This window comes from Protopterus annectens, chromosome 11.part0, assembly GCF_019279795.1.
Source record: "Protopterus annectens isolate FY-2018-M chromosome 11.part0, PAN1.0, whole genome shotgun sequence".
Lineage (NCBI taxonomy): Eukaryota > Metazoa > Chordata > Ceratodontiformes > Protopteridae > Protopterus > Protopterus annectens.
The window spans coordinates 1,397,053,876-1,397,080,249 of NC_056745.1; the positions used below are offsets into that span (position 1 = coordinate 1,397,053,876).

At 45.0% G+C, this 26,374-nt stretch overlaps 1 protein-coding gene across 1 annotated transcript in view; it reads right to left on the reverse strand.

Annotated features, from left to right (window-relative positions):
• Positions 1-2,467: 2,467 nt before the first annotated feature.
• The window catches only part of LOC122815080 (transmembrane protein 168-like), a 182,028-nt gene continuing 158,121 nt past the window's right edge, over positions 2,468-26,374 (reverse strand). Inside the window, exon 3 of the mRNA XM_044087323.1 lies at positions 2,468-3,525. Coding sequence (XP_043943258.1) covers positions 2,978-3,525 — 548 coding nt within the window. The 3' untranslated portion in view covers positions 2,468-2,977. The remainder of the gene's footprint in view (positions 3,526-26,374) is intronic.

The window sequence follows — 26,374 nt, forward strand, 5'->3', positions numbered from 1 at the left end:
GACGGTCTGTCTCTGTCCTTTTCTTTGCATTTTTTGTGAACTCCGGTAGTCTGATTACTATCCGACGACATTTCAGGGTAAATAAATCTGTTTCCAAAATATTTTGAAGCAAAGATACACAGACACTTAATAGTGGGTTGTTTAAATCTAGCACAAAACCGACAGCAAGGCACATTATGATCTGGGCCTAAGCAAGGAATACAGTACAAATGAAAATCCTTACGAGGTATTTGCTTCCCACAAGTAATGCAATTATTAACTTTTACTGACATCGGTAAGGAGCAAGAAAAAGTTTCCCCAACGGGGTACATAGCTTTAATTGAAGACTTCGGTTCTGAAACTCGAATGCGAAAATTTCAGGAGTCGGCCGACCGGCACTTGCAAACTGCTTCTGCTTCGGGCACCGTGCGGCAAGAAAGACCGAAGAAAATGGTGTCTGCTGCATGTTTTATACCCCTGACGACCTGACATCATGGAAGAGGAGACAGCAACCGACGCAGGACCCAAGACTTTGATATTCAGGCCGACTGAGGGCAACCTGCCAGCAGATTACCCAAATGTAATGACTGCAACAGTGAAACACGAAGAAAATCTATGATTGAAGTAGCTGTGAAAATGTCAGAGGATCTCACACTCATAAATCCACCTATGTACTCTCACACCCATGGGCTTAGGTCATACACTGGATGTATAGCAGTATGGAAGGCTTTGTTTTTCTTTTACCCCAAATGGACATGCACATTATTTTGAAGAGATAACCCAACAATACTGCAACAGTGATCCAAGGAAGGACATCAAAATTTAACTAATCACAAAGGCTACGTATAACACTAAGGACACAAGTGCTTCAGCACACTGGCTCTTGAATGTATGTGAACAAAAATAATTAGTAATAAACTCAAGCCAATAAGGTAGACTCCACTAGACATAAGCACATCTCCCGCTCATTTTGCCTCCTCAGCACAGCAACACCTGGTTTATATAAAAAAAAAAAAAAAAAAAAAGCCCAACATCCTTCACATCAGGGGAAAGTTCCACAAACTACAGAGGGCAAAAAAAGTCCTGCAGCAAATGCATATAGGACCCAAACAGACAAACCCCTGTGAGATTCATCAGAAGACAAGTCTGCAGCATCACTGCTAAGCTGATCGCATACGTTTCTCCTTCCCCTCAGGATTCTGTCAGGCCTGAACTCCATTTCAGATGACCTTGACTACACTCAGTGATGGATGAAGAGTAACTGGCTCAAAACTAGCACATGCTATGGGCATACATTCCATGCTCTAATACTGTGATTTTCCAAACAGTCCCTCTCTCCTCTACGGAAGTTAAAGGCTAAAACTAAGTCTCACATGGGCGATTTGGGAATGATCCTTAAAGAAAGGCCAATAGTAAACAACCAGGTGTCAGTTGTTTTCAAGTTCTTGGGTGTTTGACAAATGAACTTTGCCCGGATCAATTAACTGTTACCACAGGATGTAGGTGCGACTGTGCACATGTCTGCAATATTGCATTTCCTTGTACCTGTGGTTCAACACTTTCACAAACTCAATCACCTGAAAAGTTCAAACCTCCATGTGTCCATCTATTAATGCGTATTCACATCACTAATATGCTGCATTCAAGACTCTGCTGTCCATCTGCCCTTGTTTCAGTTACAAAGTTCTCACCTAGACCTTTTTTCCCTATACAATTACACCCTAAGGTCCTATTGCTACTCCTGCCATTCTGTACGGGAGGCAGCTAGTTCTGAGGGTTTGGGTCAAGTCCTCTGGATCTTGATTTTTTGCTTACCTGACAAATTTTTGCAATCTACTTCCTAGATGGCTTTGGAAAGTCTCAATACTCGTTTTTAAAAGATCTCAGAGTGCACGAATTTCAAATTTTTAATTCAGTTACTTGTCCATTTGCCTCATGTGCTGTGTTATGTATTAGCCAACCACATGCTTTTACTGTTAAACTATTCTGACTTACTTTATGTAATCACTACAACTTACTTGCTTTCAGTTTTAATGTACTGTCTGAATAACTTACACCCTCTGAAAGATGGCTAAAAATGATTACCTTCATCCTCTACCTGCCTCAAGAATCCTGTGTAGTACTCTAATGATGCTCAGACTACAGTATTCCTTCCTATCAAGTTATCTGCCATCATCACCTGAGCAACATCTCAGACAATGTTAGTTAAAATGCATACATAAAGGAAAAGTTGTGGGCATTTAATTAACTAAAAACACCTGCACAGTAATTTTACAGTGCAACACGTCTGTAATTAAGAATTGAAAATAGCAGCAAGTTTCAAAATCCCTGTCTCTTTACTTTTCATAAATACTATGACTGCATTTTGTGCACTCTCTCAATTTACCATTGAGAGTCATAACTTAGTAACACAATGACTGCATTTTGTGCACTCTCTCAATTTACCATTGAGAGTCATAACTTAGTAACAAATAAGGTTCCAAATGGCTTTAGTCAATACATTACAATCTTTACTGTTCGTAAGACATTTACAAAATGTTTCCTCAAAAGGTTTTCAACTTTTGCTGTTAAATGTATAGTACTTAAATACATTACTGAAAAATATTATGCTGCTTCTTTAAAAGGACACTTTTTTATCATCAAAGTTTTTTCCATATTCACAATCTTCATAATGTAACAGTTTTACAGTGGGATAAATGCATCAGTGAGGGGATAAAAACTGTACTAAATGCTTCCAAGAAGTACTTTTTTCATTGCACTCATATCTATACAAGTGAATAACAGTTTCTGCAACATAATTGTACACTTACTTAAAACCTTAGAATACCTTTTTATTTTTACCCCAAAACAGTGCAAAAAGTTTAGCTACTGCATTAACTAGTTCCCAGAGGAGTACTGTCATTTTATTTTAAAAAGTGTAAAGAACACACATTGTTCAGAACTGTGAGATGCATTTCACCTGCTTTGGCATTTCGTTTCAATGTTTGTTGCGTGCTGTTTAGGATCTCACAAGTTTGAATCCATGTCCTGTATCTAGCACTGCTGGAGGGAACCAACTCATTTTAAATCTTCGAAAACACTTAAAACAAACCTTACACATCCAGAATAAATTAAGACCTCCACACCAGTTTGCCAAGTGTACCACAGGATATGTGACACGTGGGAAATAAGTGACCCAGTGTTTGGCAACATCACTTTCTGTTGGCAAATGAAGAGAGTAGTCACTCCAGCATTTTGAGACACCATAAACAGCCCTCACAGTACGCCCTTTTTCAGACCAGCTGATGTTATGGTCTGGATTACAGTTGTATTCGACCCATTCTTTAGTGAAATCTCCCAACTGAGGTGGATCAGTTTCTTCAACATCTACAAACTTAGCCATCTCTGCCCCTTGGACAGCAATGTATTGATTACTGACTTTTCGCACTTCTTTGACCCATGACATGGGATGTTCACAGTCCAAAACAATTAACAAACGAGAACAGAAAGAGCTATTCTTTTCCATCCACCAGTCTAGCACAGTTTCCAGTCGCAGAGTATCTCCCCCTATAAATAAAAATACAAAGCGCATTATAATAAACATAACAGCATCAACTAAGTATAGGATGTGTTAATAAATTCTGTAAGTTCTTTCAGTTTTTAAATTCTTTAACTCTGAATCTCACACAGCTTCTCTAATTCAGTTTTCCAATAAAAAAGGTCATGTCAAGACTCCAGAAAGGAAAGCACAGATACATCCACTTACGATAAATGTAGACAGAGTGTCTTCAATGTTGCAATAATAACTCACTTGGTTTTACTGCTGGTCCAAATACCACAGATTTTATCCCCTCCTCCAGACCTGATGGCTGTCTTTTCCTCCAAAGTCAGCATGTAAGAGTAGGTTATTAGTGGGTGCCCTTTTCTCAGTTTTTTCCTGCCCTCACAAGATTGGAGGACCACTCTCAGAGCCACAGACCAGAAGCACAATCCACCTACACTGCCCCAGGAAAGCTAGCATTAAGGAGAGCTGTAGAGAAATTTAGATGGGGAGAGGACATAAAGAAGAGGGATAATGGCACCCTACACGACCCATAACAGAAGGGAAGGGGTGAGGTGAAGGCTACTGCAACACTGAAGACACTAACATCTATATTTATTGTGAGTACGCAACTGTACTACATTCATGGTGTTGCATTGTTGAAGTAATAACTCATTGGGAGGACTCCCAAAGCTGCTGTATGGGTGGGTGGAGAGACTGAGTCAAGCGGAGACAAAGCTGTGAAGTGAAGACTAGGTGGGTGCCTCCAGTAGTTCTTTGGTGGACACTCTCCTGATATAAGCATCTGTAGTGGCTGTGGTTCTGGTGATGTGTGTTCTAATTTGGTCTGGCACTTCTTTGCAAATGTGCCTGTAGATAAAAATAATGCAGTTAAGAGATCCACATAAAGTCTGTTTGCTAACTGGCCTGCCCAATTATTAGAAGCAAAGGCCAATTTCTTGAATTTTTTTCTCTGTCAAAGCAGACCCTGGGCTGCCTGCATACAGCCAAAGAAAGCAAGTTTCTCTTGTGCTATTTTGTGGGTTTACAATAAAAGTAAACAGCCTCTTCCTGGTCAGGATGGTGGCAAGTAAGAAAAGTACAGTTTTGTACCTACCATAAATGTAGATGTTTGAGTGTTTACCCTGCTGCAGTCATCACACTTGGGTTATCCTGTCGTCAGGCGGTCCCGCAGTCGGACGGAATTCCAAAGTTTTGGTCTGGTGTCGGCTGCTGTCGCCTCTTCCCTGACGTCAGTGCGTCAGGGGTCTATATAATGCAACCGACGCCATTTTCTTCAGTTTTTCTTGCCCCAGATGTCAGGTGCCCCCCAAAAAGGTGGTCAGAATTTAGAACCAAATGGAGTGACCTCTGCACAAACACAAAATCCCTTCAGCTATAAGCAAATACATCAGTAAGGTATAGAAGAGATTTAGCCAGTAGATCAGAGGGGATGGAGGGAGGGTAACCTGGACTGCAGCAGGGTGAACACTTGAACATCTACATTTATGGTAGGTACAAAACTGTACTATGTTCATCGTGTTACCCTGCTGCAGTCATCACACTTGGGTTGAATCCCAAAGCTAAGGAAGGGGGGAGGTATCATAGAGGGTTAGTGGAGGCTATAAGACCCTGCAGAACTGCAGTGGCGAAGCCCGCCCTGGTCTTAGAGTAGAGGCAAGTGATAGCGTTTGGTAAAGATGTGTATTGAACTCAAAGTTGCAGCTTCTAAAATCTCCTTGGTTGGAACCCCCCTGAGAAAGGCTGTAGAGGTAGCTGTTGCTCTGGTAGAGTGGGACCTAATGTTAGCAGGGACTGGTTTCCCATGATGGGTATAGCAGAAAAGTATGCAATGACCTATCCATTTAGAAATGGTTTGCTTTGATATAGCCTTCCTTTGAGAAGCTGTAGCATAGGATACAAAGAGTTGGTCAGATTTTCTGAAAGCCTTAGTTTTGTCCAAGTAGTAACGAAGTTGCCTGTGAATGTCCAAGGAATGCAGGAGTCTCTCACCTTTGTTCTGTGGATTTGGGAAGAAGGTGGGTAAGTGGATGGTCTGATTTAAAGCCACACTGGAAACCACCTTAGGCATAAAAAAAGGATTAGTTCGTAGAGAAACTCTGTCTTGATGAAAAATGAGGAAAGGTTCCACTGCCATTAGTGCCTGTAGCTCTGAGACTCTTCTAGCTGAAGTTATTGCTAGGAGCAGGGCAGTCTTCCATGATAGGAACTGAAGATCTGCAGAGAAAGCTGGTTCAAAGGGAGGTAGCGTTAGTTTTTCCAGAACAAAATTGAGGTCCCATGTTGGTGTAGGAGCTCTCCTGGGTGGTCTAATGTCTTTTGCCCCTCTGAGAAACTGCCTTAGAAGAGGATGTGAAAATAAAGGTGGATCCGTGTTGTAGTGAGCTGAAATAGCTGAAGCATGGATTTTAATGGAGGAAAAAGAAAGTCCTTTGTGCAACATCTCAGCTAAATACTGTAGAATGTGAGGCATGCGAGGCTGAATTGTGTCTTGGCCTTTAGCTTGGTTCCAGGCACAAAACCTTTTCCATTTGTCTGAATAAGCCTTCCTGGTGCTTGGCCTTCTGGCTTCCAGAATAACATCCAGAACTGCTTGGGAAAGAGGAGCTGGTTGGATGTTTAGTTGATTTGCCATGCAGCCAGATTTAAAATTTTGAGCTGGCTGTGAAGAATCTGATTGTTTTGTTGTGTGAGCAAATGGGGGATTTGAGGCAATATCCATGGTGGGCTGTGGGCCATATTTCTCAATAGCGGGTACCAGTGCTGGCGTGGCCAGTCTGGGGCTATGAAAATCATTCGTGGTCTCTCCTTTTTGACTTTCAGAAGAACCTTTGTGAGGAGAGGCAATGGAGGGAAGGCATATACTGTCAGGTTTTTCCAACTGAAAGAGAGTGCGTCCACTTTCCAAGATTGATGGTGAAATGACCTTGTACAAAATTTTTAGTTGATAGTTTTGAGGACTGGCAAACAGGTCTATGTCTGGAAGGCCCCATTTTTGAGTTATCATTGCAAATATCTGTGGATCTAGTTTCCACTCGTGAGGATCCTTGATGTTTCTGCTGAGGTCGTCTGCCAATGTGTTTTTCTGTCCTGGCAGGAATTGAGCTTGTAACTGAACTTGGTAAGCCATAGCTGTGTTCCATAAGATCATTGCTTGCCTGCATAGAGGGTAGGAATGCGTACCCCCTTGTTTGTTTATGTACCACATTACTGTAGTGTTGTCCGTCTTTATTGCAAGTTGTCCTGGATGTAATAGATCCTTGAAGGCTGTCAGAGCTTTCTGTACAGCTAGCATCTCTTTTTGATTTATGTGCAGATTTCTTTGATCTGCAGTCCATAGGCCTTGAATGCATTGTCCTGCCATGTGTGCCCCCCCAGGCGTAATCTGAAGCATCTGTTGTGATAGTTTGCCTGGCTGGGGGCAAGGTGAAAGGCTGACCCTTGTTGAGGTGACATGCCTGTGTCCACCATAGAAATTCCTGTTGTAGGCAGGGAATGAGAGATATCATTGTGTCCAAGCTGTGGCTGTGTTGAGACCATATGCTTTTTAGGTACCACTGTAATTTCCTCATATGCAGCTTTGCAAATGGTATTATTAGTATGCAAGATGCCATGAAGCCCAAGGCCTGCAGAATTTTTCTTGCAGTTAATTGGGTCTTTGTTGCCATTGTCTTGAAATATTGAGTCAGTTGTAGTTGTTTGTCTGGCGTAAGATAAGTCTTCTGGGCCATTGTATTCAAGCTGGCACCCAGGAATGTCATTATTTGTGAGGGTACTAATTTTGACTTCTTTTCATTTACTGTGTACCCCATGCAGTTTAGTAGATGCTTTACAAAGGCCAGATGATGTAAGAGAATGTCTTTGCTTTCTGCTTGGATGAGGCAGTCGTCCAGGTATGGATATATTTGAATTCCTCTTTGTCTGCAGTATGCAATTACTGGTGCCAGGCATTTTGTAAAGACTCTGGGTGCAGTAGATAAGCCAAAGGGCAGTGCAGAGTATTGGTAATGGGTTGAACCTGCAATGAAACGGAGGTATCTTCTGCAACTTTGTCTGATAGGGACATGCAGGTATGCCTCCTTGAGGTCCAACGTTACTAGCCATGCTTCCTTGCCCAACATGGGAAGTAGCTGCTGTAGTGTTAGCATCTTGAATTTGGGTACTTGTAAGCAAGTGTTTAGAATTGAAAGGTCCAGAATTGGTCTCCAGGCATTGTCCTTTCTGGGCACTAGAAAGAGTCTTGAGTAAAATCCTTGGCCTTGCTCTCGAGTAGGTACCAGTTGAATGGCTCATGTCCATGAGAGCTGTAATTTGTTTTTGTGCCTCTGCCCATTGATTTTGTGGCAGGTTTAGCAGTCCTCTTTTCATTGGCAAGGTGTGAAAGTGGAATCTGTATCCTCGTAAAATTATGTCTAGGACCCATTTGTCCTTTGTGACAATGTGCCAGTTGTCTGCAAAAAGTGCTTGTTTTCCCCCCAAGGGGGCTGCCAAGAGAGTATTGCTTGGCCAGATGAGGTGCAAGTCATTGAGTTTGCCTTCTGGTGGATTGAGACCTGTCTTCTCCTCCCTTCTGTGTTGTAGTGCCCCATTGGCGAGGTTTATACTGGGCTTGTGGTTGTCCTCTGCCCCTTGGGCGTCTGTATTTACCCCTCTGTGGTCTGTCAGTAGCTGGAAAGGACCAATTTTTGTTGGCCAGTTTCTGCTGATCTGCGGGGTTGTACCTGTAGGAAATCTTTGACTGTCTGCATAGATTTTGCCTTATCCTCCATTTTCTTTAAAACTTCTTCTGCTTTAACTCCAAAAAGAACATCCTGCTGTAAGGGAGCATCCAGTAGTTTTGCTTTAACATGATCAGGCAGAGTTTGTTCCTTTAACCAAGCATGCCTGCGTATAACAGACCCAGTGACAGCTGCTCTGCAGGAGGCCTTCAAAGAATCAAACCCACATTGTAAGGTATGTTTGCCCACCTGCTCAGTGGCGTGCAACAGATCCTGTACTTCTTTCAATTCAGATTGTTGAGGGAGAGTTGTTATTCTTTGCTTTAACTGAGAGATTAGGAATTGCTGATACTTAAGCATGTGAAGTTGGCAATTCAGTGCCCTCATAGCTAGTGTGGCTGAGGTGTAAATCTTTTTCCCCCACCTGTCTAGTGCTCTGGAATCCCTCTCAGAAGGTACTGGGTTTTTAGCCATAGAAGCCTTGGCCCCCTTGGGACCCTGGGAGATGGTCTCTGGGTCAGCTACAGGGCTTTTGTAAAGAAATTTGTGGGAATCAGGCACTCTATAGTATCTGTCAGGCTTAGCCGGAGCAGGAGGTAGAGAGTCTGGGTTGAAACTGGATTCTAAATAAACATCATCCACAATGTCCAAAACTGGTGGGATGGCTAATGGTCTGTGTTGGGGGAGTAAAAGAAACTCTGAGCCTTTTCTTCGAGTCAGAGTAATCCTGACCTTCCCAGTGAAAATGTTCCCTCATAGTGTGTAAAGTTTCCCCAAAGGAGTAGTCTTCAGGAGGAGAAGCTGAGGGAATAGAGTCCTCAGCATCAGAATCTTCATAAGGAGAGAAGGAGTAATCTTGGTCCTCAGAGGAGTCTGAAGAAATGGACACTTGTTCAGAGGATGCATAATCTTCCTCTTGTCTAGGCCTTTTGTCAGGAGGGGGCTGGGTACCCCTGATTAGAGAAATCAAATCTTCAGCCATTTTGAGCATCTGTTTCTTAGGCATAGGGCCTTGAAAAGGAGACTGAAGTACAGTCCTTTTAGATTTAGTAGGAGTCTTCAACTTAGAAAACGTTTTAATGGTGAGAGTCTGTCTGAAAACGCCTTCAGAAACCGATGGCGTTTCTGCAGCACCGACGTCTTTTGTAGCAATGTCGTCGGATGGGCCTGAACTAAATGGCTGCGTCGGCCTGGTGCATTCCGCCAAAAGTTCCGTAGTGGTCTCGGGTTGCAGATCTGCGGTAGTCAGGGGCTGCGTCGGAGCCTCACTGAGGACCGGAGACCGGATCAGCGGAGGCCTCGGAATCTGGCTTAGGCCTGGGCTGTCTGTCCTTATCCTTGCGTTTTGTGTGCACGCCAGTAGTCGGTTGCTCCGACGGCATGGTGTATAAATTTCCTACCGAAGTAGTGTCGTGCGAAATCAAAGCGTCTTTTAATAGTACGTTTATTAAACCTAGCACAAAACCGACAAGTAGTGACGTCGTGGTCTGGGCCTAGGCAAGGTATGCAATAAGAATGAAAATCCTTATGAGGTATTTGCTTCCCACAAGAAATACAATTGTTAACTTTTTCTGACATCGGTCTGAGGCAAGAAAAGTTTCCCCAACGGGGCACTTAGCTCTATAGAACACTTCAGTCTGAAATTCGAATTCGGAAATCTCAGGAGTTGGCCGACTGGCACTTGCGAACTGCTTCTGCTTCGGGCACCGCGCGGCAAGAAAGACTGGAGAAAATGGCGTCGGTTGCATTATATATACCCCTGGCGCACTGACGTCAGGGAAGAGGTGACAGCAACCAACGCCGGACCAAGACTTTGGAATTCCGGCCAACTGCGGGACCACCTGACGACAGGATAACCCAAGTGTGATGACTGCAGTAGGGTAACACGATGAACATCCTCAGTAACTCAGTGTGGCTGAGGGTAAAACAAACCGTAAGAATCCACTTGCCTATACAGAAGAACCACTCTTCCACTATGGACTGAACTGAGTACTGGTCATCATTTTTACAAAGTTTAAGAATTACTGATTAACCTTCCACAAGAACCAGAGACCAATGTGATGCTTTAACGTGAAGTACCCCCAAGGCTGCAGGTGCAGGAGGCACCTAACACCATAGGTGATTCTTCCTCAGAAGCATCTCCCCACGATGAGGTTCAACCCAGGAGTGGCTACGGTGCACATGCAAGTGGATTCTTATGTTCTGTTTTGTGGGTTTGGAAAAGACAGGGAGAAGTACAGTTTGATTCAGAGAGAGAGAGAGAGTTCAGTCAACCACATTACACTTAAAAGTGGGTAAAACTCGGGAAGGGCTTCATACACACCAGTGCATATAACTCAGATTCCCCTATCTGAGATGATTACTACCAGAAATATCATTTTTACACAATAAAAGTTTAGAACTAGGAGCCTCTGCAGCAATCAAACAGGGCAGGGAGAATAAGGATTATATCCTCCATTCAGGGTGTAGAAGTTGGGGTTTATGGTGGCTTCTTTGTTTTGTGTCAAAAGATTCATCTCCTGTGGAAGCAGCTAAGGTTAATGTCTGCTAATGTTGTGTAAATGGGAGAACCAATGCAGTTTGTCAAAAGGGGGCAATAAAGATCAACCTCAGACTATCTTCCCTAATCTTTACTACTAAACTGGGGATGAGAGGTATGGGGGGAGACATACAGAAATAAACCAGTCCATGGGAAGAAGTCACGAGTTCCAGGCCTATTACATTTGTCCCTTGAGCAATACACTGTCTGTCTTCTTTGGGGGTAAAATGGCCTCCTTCTGGCACAACCCATTTTTTGGTGATTTTTACGATGTGCATTTCTGGCATCCACTTGTGGGGTCTATAAAAGACCTGCTCAGATGGTCTGCCAGATTGTTTCTCTTGGAAGGTACCAAGATGTCAGGTGCGACTCCATCTCTTGTGCTGCCTTCCAGAGCTACACAGCTAGGCAGCAGAATGGATGAGTACATGCCTCCCTGTTTATGTACTACATCACTGTTTTTTTTTTTTTTTTTTTTTTTTTTTTTATCTAAAGGGTGCCTGATTTCCCCCACATTTTGAATGTTATCATGCCCCTGTATATTGCCATCATTTTCTTTTTACTGATGCGCGCTTGGAGTAAGGTTGCTTACCATTTGCCTTGTACTTGAAGACTGCCTGAGCAGGTACCCCAGGCTATGTATGAAGCATCTGGGGTCATAATTTGGTTCCCCAAGTGAAAGGGGACACCCTTGTTCTAAAGACAGGCTTGTATCCACCATAAAGTACAGTTTTGTACCTACCATAAATGTAGATGTCCGAGAGGAATGCATCTGCAGTCTTTACAAATGGGTTGTCCTGTCGTCAGGCAGCCCTTCGGTCGGCTGGATTCCAAAGTCTGGGTCTGGCTTCGGCTGGTGTCGCACTTCACCCGACGTCATTGCGGCAGTTATTCGGGTATAAAGGCATCAGCCGACGCCATTTTCCTCAGTGTTTCTTGCCCCAGATGCCAGGTGCCCTCTTGGATGGCTAAATTTGGATAAATGCCAAAGTTTCCAAATAGTAGAGAGCAAACACACAAAATAAGCATGTATGTACATATATACAAACAAATACACCATAATAGATCCCCCCCAAGCTAGCTGAAGATTGGTAAGTACCCTAGGAGTACCTCAGAGGGAAGGAGGGTGGGTAATCCTGACTGCAGATGCATTCCTCTCGGACATCTACATTTATGGTAGGTACAAAACTGTACTATGTCCTTCAAGGATGCATCTGCAGTCTTTACAAATGGGTAGAATACCATAGCTAAACTAGGGAGGAGGAAATGAGAATAGATTATGGTGTAGTCAGGATCCCTTGCAAAACAGCAGTGGCAAAACCAGCACGGGATCTAGAGTATAGAGGTAAGTTATAATGCTTGGCAAATGTATGCACGGAGGTCCAAGTAGCAGCCTCTATAATGTCCTTGGTAGCCACGCCCGTAAGAAAGCTGTGGTAGTGGCTGTAGCCCTTGTGGAGTGAGGCCTGATGTTCTCTGGAGTTTTCTTTCCATGGTAGGAGTAACAAAATCTAATGCAATTTCCTATCCATTTGGAGATTGTCTGTTTAGAAATTGGTTTTCCTTCCTTTCCTGTTGCATATGCTACCAGAAGCTGGTCAGTTTTTCTATTGTTTTTGTCCTGTCCAGGTAGTAGCGTAATTGTCTGTGTACATCCAAGGTATGTAGCTTTTCTCCCCTGTTCTGTGGGTTGGGGAAGAATGTAGGAAGGTGGATAGCCTGATTTAAAGAGACTCTGGATACCACCTTAGGCATAAATGTAGGATTTGTTCTCATGGACACTATCTTGATGGAAGATCAGGAAGGGTTGTACTGCCATTAATGCCTGTAGTTCAGAGACCCTTCTTGCTGAAGTTATTGCCAGCAGGAAAGCAGTCTTCCAGGATAAGTATTGTAATTCTGCTGTAGCTGCTGGTTCGAAAGGAGATAGAGTCAGTTTTTCTAGCACAAAGTTCAAGTCCCATGCTGGCAATGGAGGTTTCCTGGGAGGTTTTACATTTTTAATTCCTCTCAGAAACTGTCTGAGCAGAGGATGTGAGAAGACAGGAGGATCCAAGCTGTATTCTGCTGAAATAGCTGATGCATGTATCTTGATGGAAGAATAGGACAGGCCTGTATGGAAGAGCTCCGCCAAGTACTCCAGGATGTTGGCTATGTTCACCAGTGTCACATCTTGCCCCTTTGCAGTACTCCAGATGAGATATCTTTTCCATTTTGCTGCATAATTCTTTCTTGTTGAAGGTCTACGAGCCTCCAGAATTATGTCTTTAACCCTTTGGGATAAATTTGGGTTAATTGCTGTTATGTAATGTTCCAGGCAGTTAGCTGCAGAGTTTTTAGGTTTGGATGCAGGATGTTGTAGTTGTTCTGTGTCAGCAGTAATGGGATCAGGGGCAGTGTCCATATTTGTTCCCGGGACATGCTCCTCAGCAGTGGATACCAATGTTGTCTTGGCCAGTCTGAGGCTATCAGAATGATCCTCGGACGTTCCTCTTTGATCTTGAGAAGCACCTTGTGCATCAAAGGAAGTGGTGGGAATGCGTATGCGGTCAGGCTTTTCCAACTGAAGGATAGGGAGTCCACCTTCCAAGCGAGTGGGTGGTAAGTCCTTGTGCAGAATTTCTTCAACTGGTGATTGAATGGGGATGCAAACAAGTCTATTTGTGGTAATCCCCATTCTCTTGTGATGGTTTTGAAGATGTCCGGATGCAGCATCCATTCGTGGGCATCTGTTGTAGTTCTGCTTAATATGTCTGCTAGAATGTTTTCCTTCCCTGGTACATAAATTGCCTGTAACTGAATGTTGTAGCTCAGAGCCACATCCCATAGGTCCAGTGCCAGCCGGCATAGAGGGTATGAGTGTGTGCCTCCCTGTTTGTTGATGTACCACATAACTGTGGTGTTGTCTGTCCTTATCATCAACTGGCCTTCTTGGAGAAAAGGTCTGAATGCCTGGATTGCCAATTTTACTGCCATCATTTCTTTTAGATTTATGTGCAGATGCAGCTGGTCTTGAGTCCATAGGCCTTGAATGCACTTGCCCATCATGTGTGCCCCCCAACCGAGGTCTCTGAGGCATCTGTCGTGATGGTTTGTCTTGGTTGACTTTTGCAGAAGGGCAATCCTGTGTTTGATTGACAGGCCTGAGCCCACCATAAGAACTCTTGCTTCAGGCATGGGATCATTGGAATTTTGGTTTCTAGGCTGTGCTTGTGCTGAGACCACAAATTCTTTAGGTACCACTGTAGCTTTCTCATATGCAGCCTGGCATGAGGGACCAGTATTATGCAGGATGCCATGAAGCCTAGAGCTTGTAGCACTTTTCTTGCAGTTAGATGGCTCTGCTTTGCTAATGCCAAGAAGTAGAGAGGAAGTTGCTCTTTCTTTTCTGCAGTTAGAAATGCCATTTGTTTTGATGTGTCCAGTTCTGCACCCAGAAAGGTTATTCTTTGGGATGGAATCAGCCTTGACTTTTTTGTATTGACTGTATATCCCAGGGCTTGCAGCAGGTAGATGACACTTTGTAAGTCTTCTGTTAGTTTTTGTTGTCCGCTTGTATCAGGCAGTCGTCCAGGTAGGGATAGATTTGAATTCCCTGAAGTCTGCAATGAGCGATTACTGATGCCAGGCATTTCGTGAACACTCTGGGCTCAGTAGATAAGCCAAAGGGCAATGCTGAGAATTGATAATGCTCTGATCCTGCAAGAAATCTGAGGTATCTTCTGCAAATTGGTCTTATGGGGACGTGCAGGTATGCCTCCTTGAGATCTAGAGTTACCAGCCAAGACTCCTTGCCCAGCATGGGAAGAAGCTGCTGTAGGGTCAGCATTTTGAATTTTGGAACAATGAGGAATGTGTTTAAAGCGGACAGGTCTAGAATAGGCCTCCATTTGTTTTCTTTTCTTGGTACCAGGAAGAGTCTGGAGTAAAATCCCTTCCCTTGCTCCATAGACGGTACCTTTTCCACAGCTCTCATTCTTAATAATTGAGATATTTGTTTTAGAGCTTCTGCCCTTGAGAAGGTGGTAGGTTTGGCATTCCTCTCTTTCCTGGTAGTGTATGGAAATGGAATCTGTAACCTTTGTCTATAGTTTGCAAAATCCATTTTTCTCTTGTAATGCAGTGCCAGTTTCTTGAAAATAATGTTAGCTTTCCGCCTAAGGGTGCTTCTAGTTGTTCCCTGGTAGGCGGTGCCACCGCCAAGTCACTGTGATTGAGTTGTTGTAGTGGTGGTGGCTGTATCCGTGCCTCGTTGGTTGTTACCCTGCCACTGGCGACCCCTGTAGGCACCCCTGGATTGGTTTCTGCCTCTAGAGCGCATATTCCTGCCTCTTTGTGCCTTAGAGGAGTCCGGAAAGGACCAATTCTTGGAGGGCCAGTTCCTGCTAAACCTTGGAGGTTGAACTTGTAAGAAATCTTTCACTGTTTGCACAGATTTTGCTTTCTCTTCCATCTTTTTTAGTACCTGCTGTGCGGGGGCACCAAATAAATTGTCCTTGTCCATAGGCGCATCCAAAAGCTTAGATTTGACATGGTCTGGTAATGCCTGTTCTTTCAACCATGCATGCCTCCTGATAACTGTGCCAGTCATGGCTGATCTAAAGGAAGCCTCCAGTGCATCATAGCCACATTTTAAAGAATGGTTACTAACCTGCTGTATGTTATGTAACATTTTTTGAACATACTTTTTATCTAAAGATTCTTCAGAGGACAGCTTTTTAGCCAACTGGTCAAGCATAACTCTTGATATTGAATCATATGAAATTGGCAGTTCAAAGCTCTAGCTGACAAAGTAGCAGAGGTGTAAACTTTTTTACCCCATCTCTCTAAGGACCTGGATTCCCTTTCAGAGGGAGGGTTTTAGAAGAAGTAGCTGCTACAGCTTTAGGGCCCTGGGAGATAGTCTCTGGATCTGCAAAAGGAGCCTTATATAAGTGGTGATGAGTGTCCGGGACCCTGTAGTACCTATCGGGCTTAGCAGGGCGGAGGTAAAGTATCAGGAGCAGTGCAAGCATCATTAAATGCATCATCAACAACAGATAGAACTGGAGGTATAGCTAAAGGCCTATGCTGTGGCAAATGTAGAAAGGTCCTAAGCCTTTTCTAGAGTCTGAGAAATCTTGGCCCTGCCACTGAAATTGTTCCCTCATAGCATGCAAGGTTTCCCCAAAGGAAAATTCCTCAGGAGGAGAGGCTGAAGGGATGGACTCCTCAGCATCAGAGTCTTCGTACGGAGAATAAGAAGCCTCAGGAGGGTCTGTATGTTCCGAGTCATCAGAGGAATCATCTGTGGATACTGGCTCAGGGGCTCTGCTCTAGGCCTCTTTTCTGGAGGAGGAGAGAGGCCCTGTCTGGATGAGGCTGGGCTCCACGAATTAAAGAGATGAGATCCTCTGCCAAAGAAAGCGTATGGGAGCTGGTGCTGGGCCTGTGAGAGGGGGGCTTGGCAGGCACAGGTTTTGATGCTTTGGCTGCTTTAGCCCTGGCAAAGGCCTTAATAGACATAGCTGGAGGAGGCCTAGCAGCTCCACGTGCAGGGGTAGAAATATCTAGGGAATGGTGTCTGATAAATCCTGTGAAATCGCAACAGAAGGTTGGATTTCAGAAGCCGTTCTACCAGGTTAGAAGAGGCCTCGGTAGAAGGCAAGTTATCGGCTGAAGAAAGAACCGCTTGCTCGGTTTCGGCGAAACAGAGACACTCGTGGTTTGCTTAACAGCGGTTTCGGCGAAACCACGGACAGCGAGTGTCGGTCCTTTTCTTGCTTTTGGTTATTTGCGTAGTCGGAGGATCCGGCGGCATAATGTAGGCAAAATCGGGCGAAAATCTGTTCAGCAAATTCGGCGACGTCTAAGCGTCCGTCGGTTAAAAGAAGCACAGGCTAGACAAGCTGCTACGTCGTGGTCTGGGCCTAAACAATGTATGCAACAGGAGTGGAAATCTTTATGAGGTATTTGTTTCCCACAAGATAAACAGTTATTAATTTTCTCTGACATCGGCTGAGGCAAGAAAGAGTCCCCAACGGGGTACTTAGCTTTATAGAAGTCTTCGAAGTACTATTCGGTAGTAGTAATCTCTGGATCTGACCGACCGGCACTTGCGATCAGCTTCTGCTTCGGGCGCCACGCGGCAAGAAAGACTGAGGAAAATGGTGTCGGCTGATGCCTTTATACCCGAATAACTGCCGCAATGACGTCGGGTGAAGTGTGACACCAGCCGAAGCCAGACCCAGGAATCCGGCCGACCGAAGGGCTGCCTGACGACAGGACAACCCATTTGTAAAGACTGCAGATGCATCCTTGAAGGACATCAGCACATTTTTTTTTCAGGAAGGAAACAAACTATCTTGAAGACTAAATAAAAAGGTCCCAGCTGGAACTCCTGGGGGTTGGGATCTGTTAGGCATCTATCCTTGGCCGACCTGCCACGTTCTTTATGATCTATACTGACTCTCTTTCTCCTGGTCCTACTCCATCGCTGTCTAGACAGAGAAGCAGGAGTACAGTTGTGTACACTTACCATAAATGTAGATGTTAGAGTGCATTCACTGTTGCAGTTATCTTCTGTGGGTTATTCCCTGCTGTGGTAGCCCTCGGCTGGTCCGAATACCAGAATCAATGTTTTTCGGCTTCAGCTGCTGTCGCCTGTAGAGTGACGTCAGATCGTCAGTGCTATAATGCAAGGCAGCTGATGCTATTACATCAGTTTTTCTTGCCCTAACCAAACAGAAGCCCCAGGAGATAAGGCACCAATGACATGGTGGTGGACAACCACCCCAAGAAGGGGGAAGGAGGGAAGGAAACCAGGACCGCAACAGTGAATACACTCGAACATGTACATTTACGGTAAGTGTACACAACTGTACTATGTTCTTCGTGTTTCACTGTTGCAGTCATCACATTTGGGTTGATTCCCAAAGCTGAGGAAATGGGTGGAGGCAGTCAAGGAAACTTGCAAGACTGCTGAGGCAAACCCTGCCCTGGGTTTGGAGAAGAGAGGCAGGTGGTAATGTTTGGTAAATGTGTGAACAGATGTCCAAGTGGCAGCCTCCAGGATGTCCCTGGTGGGGACTTTTCTGAGGAAAACTGCAGAGGTGGAGGCTGCGCTGGTGGAATGAGTCCTGAACCCCTTGGGGAGAAGCTTTCCGTGTTGTTTGTAGCAAGAATGGATGCAGTGTGCTATCCATTTGGAAATGGTTTGTTTGGAGATGGCTTTGCCTACTGCCCCTGTAGCAAAGCTAACCAGCAAATAATCAGACTTTCTGAAGGATTTAGTTGTGTCCAGACAGAATCTGAGCTTTCTGTGCACATCTAGAGTGCAGGATCCTTTCCCCCTTGCTCTGGGGACTAGGAAAAAAGGTGGGCAAATGAATGGATTGGTTGAGAGCCACACTGGACACCACCTGGGGCAAGAAGGATGGGTTAGTTCTGAGGGATACCCTGTCAGCATGGAAGATGAAGGGTTCCACAGCCATGAGCAGTTGCAGCTCAGAGACTCTTCTGGCTGAAGTGATGGCCAGAAAAAAAGCTGTCTTCCAGGAAAGAAATTTTAGCTCTGCAGAAGAAGCTGGTTCGAAAGGGGGCAGAGTGAGCTTTTCCAACACAAAGTTATGGTCCCAAGCTGGGGTTGGTGCTCTTCTGGGTGGCCTCAAGTTGCTAGCGCCTCTTAGGAACTGTTTGATCAAAGTGTGTGAGAAAAGGGGCCGCTCAGTGGGGAAATGAGCAAAGATAGCAGAGGATGAATTTTTAAAGAGGAGAAAGAGAGGCCACTGTGTTGTAGGTTAGCCAAGTAATCCAGGATGAGAGGGAGGGCTATGCCATATTGGCTCCCTTAGCCTGGACCCAGGTGCAGAACCTTTTCCATTTGTCAGCATAAGACTTTCTAGCACTAGTGTCTCTAGCCTCACATTTAACATCTAGAACCCGTTTACTGAGGTTGGCAGATTGATCCAGGCTTAAGGAATAAGCCAAGATGCCAAATTGGATGTCGGCAATTGGGGATGCATGAATTCCCCTTTCCTCTGGGTCAGGAGGTTTGGAATCTGAGGAAGATGCCATGGTGGCAGTGGGGACAGGCTACGCAGCAATGGGTACCAGTGCTGGCGAGGCCAGTCTGGAGCTATAAGAATTGTCCTAGGTTTTTCCTCCTTTATTTTGAGCAGTACCCTGGGGATGAGCAGTAGTGGAGGAAAGGCATAGACTGATGGATTGACCCAGGGGAAGGACAAGGCATCCACTTTCCAAGCCATGCAGTGATGCTCCCTGGTGCAGAATTTGCTGAGCTGATGGGTTGTGTGGGAGGCAAAGAGGTTGACCTTCGGGGTACCCCATTTCTGAGTTATTAGGGTGAAGGTTCTTCTGTTGAGCTGCCACTCTTGTGGGTCCAGAAGACCTCTACTTAATTGGTCTGCCAGAGAGTTGAGAGAACCTGGTAGGAATTGTGCTAACAGGTGCAGTTGTATGGCAGAGGCTGTGTGCCAAAGGGTCATGGTCAGCCTGCATAGAGGGTAGGAGTGCCTCCCTGCTTGTTGATGTACCACATCACATTGGTGTTGCCTGTTTTATCAGGAGAGCCCCTGGAGAGAAGGGGCTTGAAAGCTATCAAGGCATGCTCGACAGCCATCATCTCTCTCTGGCTGATGTGCAGATGGATTTGCTGCGGGCTCCATTGGCCTGTATGCACCCCAAGCATAGTCTGATGCATCTGTGGTGAGGGTCTGGGAGGTGAGGGTGGTGAGAAAGGTAGTTTCTTGTTGTGGGAGCATGCTGCTGCCCACCAAAGGAAATCTTTTCTGAGGCAAGGAATTATAGGTATAAGAGTCTCCAGGTCTTGAGGATGTTGACACCAAAGGCTTTTTAGGTACCATTGCATATGCAGTCTGGCATATGGAATGAGTAGTATGCAAGATGCCATGAACCCCAGAGCTTGCAGGATCTATCCTGCAGATAAATGGGGTCTGGTGGCTAGTTGAGAGAAGTAGGCTGTCAGGAAATTTTGTTTTTCTGGTGTAAGGAATGCCATCTAGGATGCTGTGTCCAGGCTTGCTCCCAAGGAAGATAATCCTTTGGGTGGGCACCTGTTTGGATTTATTTCCGTTGACTGTGTACCCTAGGGAGGTTAGTAGGGTCTTTACAAAGGCCAGGTTTTTGAGCAGCTTTTACTCGCTGTCTGCCTGACTCAGGCAGTCGTCTAAGTATGGGTAAATTTGGATATTCCTTTGTCTGCAAAAGGCAATGGCCGGAGCCAGACATTTTGTGAAAACTCTGGGAGCAGTAGATAAACCAAAGGGAAGCGCAGAGAACTGAAAGTGTTGAGATCCTGCCCTGAAACGGAGGTATTTCCTGCATGATTTCATGATAGGAATATGGAGGTAGGTCTCTTTTAGATCTAGGATGGCTAGCCAAGTGTCCTTGGAAAGCATGGGTAGCAGCTGCTGGAGGCTAAGCATTTTGAATTTTGGGATCACCAGCAAGATGTTTAGAATGGACAGATCAAGGATGGGGCACCAGGTGCTGTTTTTTCTGGACACCAGAAAAAGTCTGGAGTAGAAACCTTGGCCTATCTGTTCTGCAGGAACGTGCTCTACTGCACTCATGGAAAGCAGGGAAAGGATTTGCTTTTGAGCCTCTGCCCATTGGTTTTTTGGAGGAAGATCTGGGAACCCTTTTGGGGTTGGAAGGAAAATTTGTTTTCCCTGAGACAATATGTTGAGAACCCAGTGGTCATTGGTAATAATGGCCCAGGTGCTTGCATGAAAGGAGAGTTTGCCTCCTAGGGGTAAGTGAAGGTGGGCAGAGGGAAGGGGTTGGGGGAGGCGAGTCATTGCGAGTTTTTACAATAAGGGGGTGGCTTATAACTCCCTAGTTTTGAAGTGGAGGTAGTCCACTGCTTAGATCTCTGCATTTCCAGTACCTGCTGCCTGGGGGGTCTGGTTAACCGGGGCCTGGGCTGGACTGGCTTAGTGGGAGCAGGAAAAGGCCAGTGCTTGGTGGGACAATGCCTGCTGAACCTGGGTGGCTGGACCTGTAAGAAATCCTTAACTGTCTGCATAGATTTTGCTTTTTATTCCATCTTTAAGACCTCTTCTGCCTTAGTGCCAAATAAGTTGTCTTTGTGCAAGGGGTCATCCAACAATTTAGATTTGACATGGTCTGGCAGGGGCAGTTCCTTACGCCATGCATGCCTTCTAATGACAGATCCAGTGCCTGCCGCCCTGCACAAAGCTTCTAGGGCATCAAAAAGTACAGTTTTGTACCTACCATAAATGTAGATGTTCGAAGATCCACATTGCTGCAGTCCTTACACTTGGGTAGTCCGCTGTCCTCGGTCGGCCCGAATATCAAAGTATAAGGCTGACGTCGGTCAAGGCGCATTTGACTGACATCAGGACGTCAGGGTACAAATGCGCATGACCGACGTCATATCCTCAGTCTTTTCTTGCCCCAGATGTCAGAAGACCCTAAAAATAAAGGTCAAAAACCAAAAGACAGCAAACCAACAACCAACCATCCTAGCACTAAAAATATGTACAATATATACAATAGACAATAAACACCCAATTGACCACCCAACCCACACAACCGCCTCTAACAACAGAGGGGAAGGAAGGGTAAATTGGACTGCAGCAATGTGGATCTTGAAGATCTACATTTATGGTAGGTACAAAACTGTACTATGTTCTTCATCTCACATTGCTGCAGTCCTTACACTTGGGTAGAATCCCAAAGCAGAGGAAAGGGAGGATGGCCAAATTATAAGGAAGCAGGAGCTGCTAAAATGCCCTGCAAAACAGCAGTGGCAAAACCAGCCCTGGATTTAGAGTAAAGAGGTAGGTGATAATGTCTGGAAAAAGTATGCACTGAACTCCAAGTAGCTGCCTCCAAAATATCCTTAGTTGCCACCCCTCTCAAAAAAGCTGTTGAAGTGGCAGTAGCCCTAGTGGAATGAGGCCTAATCCCAGCTGGAACTTCCTTGCCATGATGGGAATAACAGAAAGCAATGCAAAACCCAATCCACTTAGAAATAGTTTGTTTTGACACAGGCTTGCCCTGAGAACTCAAAGCAAAAGAAACAAATAACTGCTGAGACTGCCTGAACCCTTTAGTTCTGTCCAAATAATAACGCAACTGCCTGTGTACATCTAAAGTGTGCAAAATCTTTTCCCCTTTATTTTGGGGATTTGCATAAAAGGTAGGCAAATGAATAGTTTGGTTTAAAGCCACACTAGAAACCACTTTAGGCATAAAGGAAGGATTAGTAATAAAGATACCCTATCCTTATGGAAAATTAAGAAAGGCTCAACTGCCATAAGGGCCTGCAACTCAGAAACCCTTCTTGCAGAGGTAATAGCCAACAAAAAAGCAGTCTTCCATGATAAAAACTTCAATTCAGCAGTAGCTGCAGGCTCAAAAGGTTGTAGAGTGAGTTTCTCCAACACAAAATTGAGATCCCAAGCAGGAGTAGGAGCTTTTCGTGGTGGTCTTATACTCTTTGCCCCTCTAAGAAATTGCTTGAACAAAGGATGAGAAAACAATGGTGGGTCACAATCATAGTGAGCCGAAATTGCTGCAGCATGAACCTTAATAGAAGAGAAGGACAAACCTTTGTCCAGTAACTCAGTAAGATATTGAAGAGCCACACTTAAATTAGGCCCAGAAACATCAAAATCCTTTGCTGCACTCCAAAACAAAAATCTCTTCCATTTGTCTGCGTACACTTTCCTTGTACTAGGCCTTCTGGCTTCCAAAATAACATTTAAAACTTGTTGTGGAAGTGGAGGCCTACTATGGTTCAAAACAGAATATGCCAGGCTGTTAGGTGCAGAGAGTGAAGCTTGACATTGAGCAAATGACTGTCCTCCTGAGACAACAGGTGTGGAATCGAAGGCAAAGGCCATGGAGGCTTCCGTACCAGGCTCCTCAGTAATGGGTACCAATGCTGTCGAGGCCAATCTGGAGCTATCAAAATCATCCTTGGCTTGTCCTGTCTGGCCTTTAGTAGTACCTTTGGGAGGAGAGGCAGAGGCGGAAAGGCATACACATGAAGACTGCTCCAATTGAAAGAAAGAGCATCCACTTTCCAAGCTGTGGGATGAAACCTTTTTGTGCAAAACTTTGGCAGCTGGTGGTTTAGTGGGGAAGCGAACAGATCTATGTCTGGAGTTCCCCATGACACTGTCAATTTCCGAAATACATGAGGATCCAATTTCCACTCGTGGGGATCCATAATTTGTCTGCTCAACACATCTGCTAAGGAGTTCTGTGCTCCCGGCAGAAACCTTGCCTGAAGATTTAGCTGTAAACTGAGAGCAGTCTCCCACAAAATCATTGCTTGCCTGCATAGAGGATAAGAATGTGTTCCGCCTTGCTTGTTGATGTACCACATGACAGTTGTGTTGTCTGTTAGAATCAAGACCTGCCCTGGAAGAAGTAAATCCTTGAAGGCTATTAGTGCTAACTGGACTGCTAACATCTCTTTCAAGTTGATATGTAGATGTTGTAGTCTGGCAGGCCACTTGTCTTGTATCCACTTTCCATTCAGATGAGCTCCCCAAGCTTTGTCTGAGGCATCTGTCGTTAGAATCTGACTCGCCTCTGGCCGGGTCACAGAGAGTCCCTTGTTTAGGTGACATTCCTGAGCCCACCACAAAAATTCCTTTTGAATGCAAGGTATTATTTGAATGACAGTGTCCAAATCCTGGCAGTGCTGTGTCCATACATTTTTGAGATACCATTGTAGCTTCCTCATATGCAGTTTGGCATTGGGAAGCACCAGAATACAAGATGCCATGAACCCTAAGGCTTGAAGGACTGTCCTTGCAGTCAGCCCGGACTGATGAGACAACTGATGAAAGTAAAGGGAAAGATTCTTTTGTTTGTCCGGGGTCAAAAGGCCATCTGGGATGCTGTATTCAGTCTCACACCCAGAAAGCACATGTCTTGAGAGGGTACTAGACTGGACTTTATTTCGTTCACAGAATACCCCAGGCATCTTAGCACTGCTATCACATAATCCAGATGATGAAGAAGCTCGTCCCTTTCTTGAGCCAGAATCAGGCAATCGTCCAAATAGGGATAAATCTGTATTCCTTTTAACCTGAGGAAAGCTATCACTGGAGCCAGAACCTTCGTGAACACTCTGGGCAGTAGATAAGCCAAAGGGCAATGCAGAGAACTGATAATGAGAAGTCCCAGCTCGAAACGCAGATACTTCCTGCAACTGAGTCTGATAGGAACATGAAGATAAGCCTCCTTGAGATCTAAAGTTACCATCCAATGATCTTTGCCTAGCAGAGGTAAAAGCTGCTGTAACGTCAACATTTTGAACTTGGGAATGTCCAGATAAGTGTTGAGGATAGATAAGTCCAAAATTGGTCTCCATGTGTTCCCTTTCTTTGGTACTAGGAACAGGCGAGAATAAAATCCTAGGCCCACTTCTGGCATAGGGACCGCTGAATGGCCCCTATTTGGAGTAACAGAGAAATTTGCTTGTGAGCCTCTATTCTTTGTGGAGGAGGAACGTCTGGCATGCCTTTGAAAGGAGGCAAGGTATGGAAATAAAACCTGTAACCGTGGTGTATGATATCCAATACCCATCTGTCTTGGGTAATTAAACTCCAATTTTCTTTGAAAAGTGCCAACCTTCCTCCCAAAGGTGCTGCCAGGCGTGAAGGCTCTGGCAGCTGAAAAGGTAGGTCATTGGGTCTGTTTACGAAGGACTGACCCCTGCCCTCACCTGAAGACTGTGCAGGAGAACTCCCTGTTCTAGGCCTGAAAGAGCCCTGAGCTCTGCCCCTACCACGTCTAGATCTACCCCTAGACTGGGAATCATAAGAAGGATACATCCACCCCTTAAGTAGGCCAATTTCTACTAAACTTTGGAGGCTGAACCTGCAAAAAATCTTTAACAGTCTGCATAGACTTAGCCTTGTCTTCCATTTTCTTTAAGACTGTCTCAACAGGAGAACCAAACAACACATCAGATTGTAAAGGAGCATCTAAAATCCGTGATTTAACATGGTCAGATAAATTCTGATCCCTCAGCCAGGCGTGCCTGCGAAGAACTGACCCAGTGGCAGCCACCCTAGACGAGGCCTGTACAGCATCAAAACCACATTGCAAAGAATGCTTACCCACCTGTTCAGAAACATGTACTAAATCTTGCAACTCTTTACAATCAATACCTTCCGCCAGAGCATCAACCTTAGACTTCAATTGTGAAAGGAGATAGTTTTGGTATTTTAACATGTGAAACTGGCAATTCAAAGCCCTCATAGCTAGAGTGGAAGAAGTATAAACTTTCTTTCCCCATCTATCCAAAGCCTTGGCCTCTGTCTGAAGGAACCGGATTCTTGACAACAGAAGCCTTAACACCTTTAGGCCCCTGACTAACAGTTTCTGGGTCTGCCCTAGGACTCTTAAAAAGATACTTATGAGCTTCAGGCACCCTGTAATATCTATCCGGTTTAACAGGAGCAGGAGGCAAAGAATCAGGATTAAGAGAAGCCTCTGCAACAACATCTTCCACCACATCTAAAACAGGAGGTATAGCCAAAGGCCTATGCTGGGGTAAACAAAAATTCTCTAAGCCTTTTCCTGGAATCAGAGAAGTCCTGACCTTCCCACTTAAAATGCTCCCTCATAGAATGAAGAGTTTCTGAAAAAGAAAAATCCTCAGGAGGAGAAGCAGGAGGAGTAGAATCATCCACATCAGAGTCAGAATAAGGAGAATACTCCTGCAAGTCTTCAGCCGAAGACTCTGAAACATCCGAAGCCTGCTCATAACTCCCTGGCTCAGGCTCCACCCTAGGTCTCTTATCAGGAGGGGGCAAAGAACCCCTAATCAAATAAATCAAATCTTCTGCCATTTTAAGCATATGCTTCTTGGGCACAGTTCCAGAAGAACTAGGGATGACACCAACTGAAGCTGAACCTGGCCTGCCTCTGGGAGAAGCCTTGGAAACAGAAGGAGAGGGCCTAGCCACCCTAGGAAGGGAGGGGAGTATAGTAACCTGAGAGGCCCCTTCAGCCTGACCTGCCTCCTGAGAGGCCACATCTTGCAATAATAAAGTCTCTCCCTGGGAACCCAAAGAAACCTCCGGTGGAGCCACCGGCTCCACCGATACCTCTAAAGAACCGGCGTCCGGTACAGACGGTTCTTCTAACCTAGGCTTAACTGCTTTGTCCTTGCGCTTCTTCGAAGAAGCGGCGGAGCACCCGGCGGCATTTTATAATTGCACCGCTTCCCAAAGACTAACCTGGCACAATCCAACCTTCTCTTTATAGTGCGTTTATTGAATCTAGCACAAGAGCGACACCCAACAACGTCGTGCTCAGGCCCTAAACAAGGAATACACAAAGTATGATAATCTCTATGCGGTATCTGTTTCCCACAAGAAATGCAATTATTGACTTTTTCTGACATCCGGTAAATCACTGAGGCAAGAAAAACTAAAATATTCCCCAACGGGGTACTTAGCCAACTTTGAACTCGGTCTGAAACTTCGAAATCGAAAAATCTCAGAACGCCAACCGGCACTTGCAAAGCTGCTTCTGCATCGGACCATGCGGCAAAAAAGACTGAGGATATGACGTCGGTCA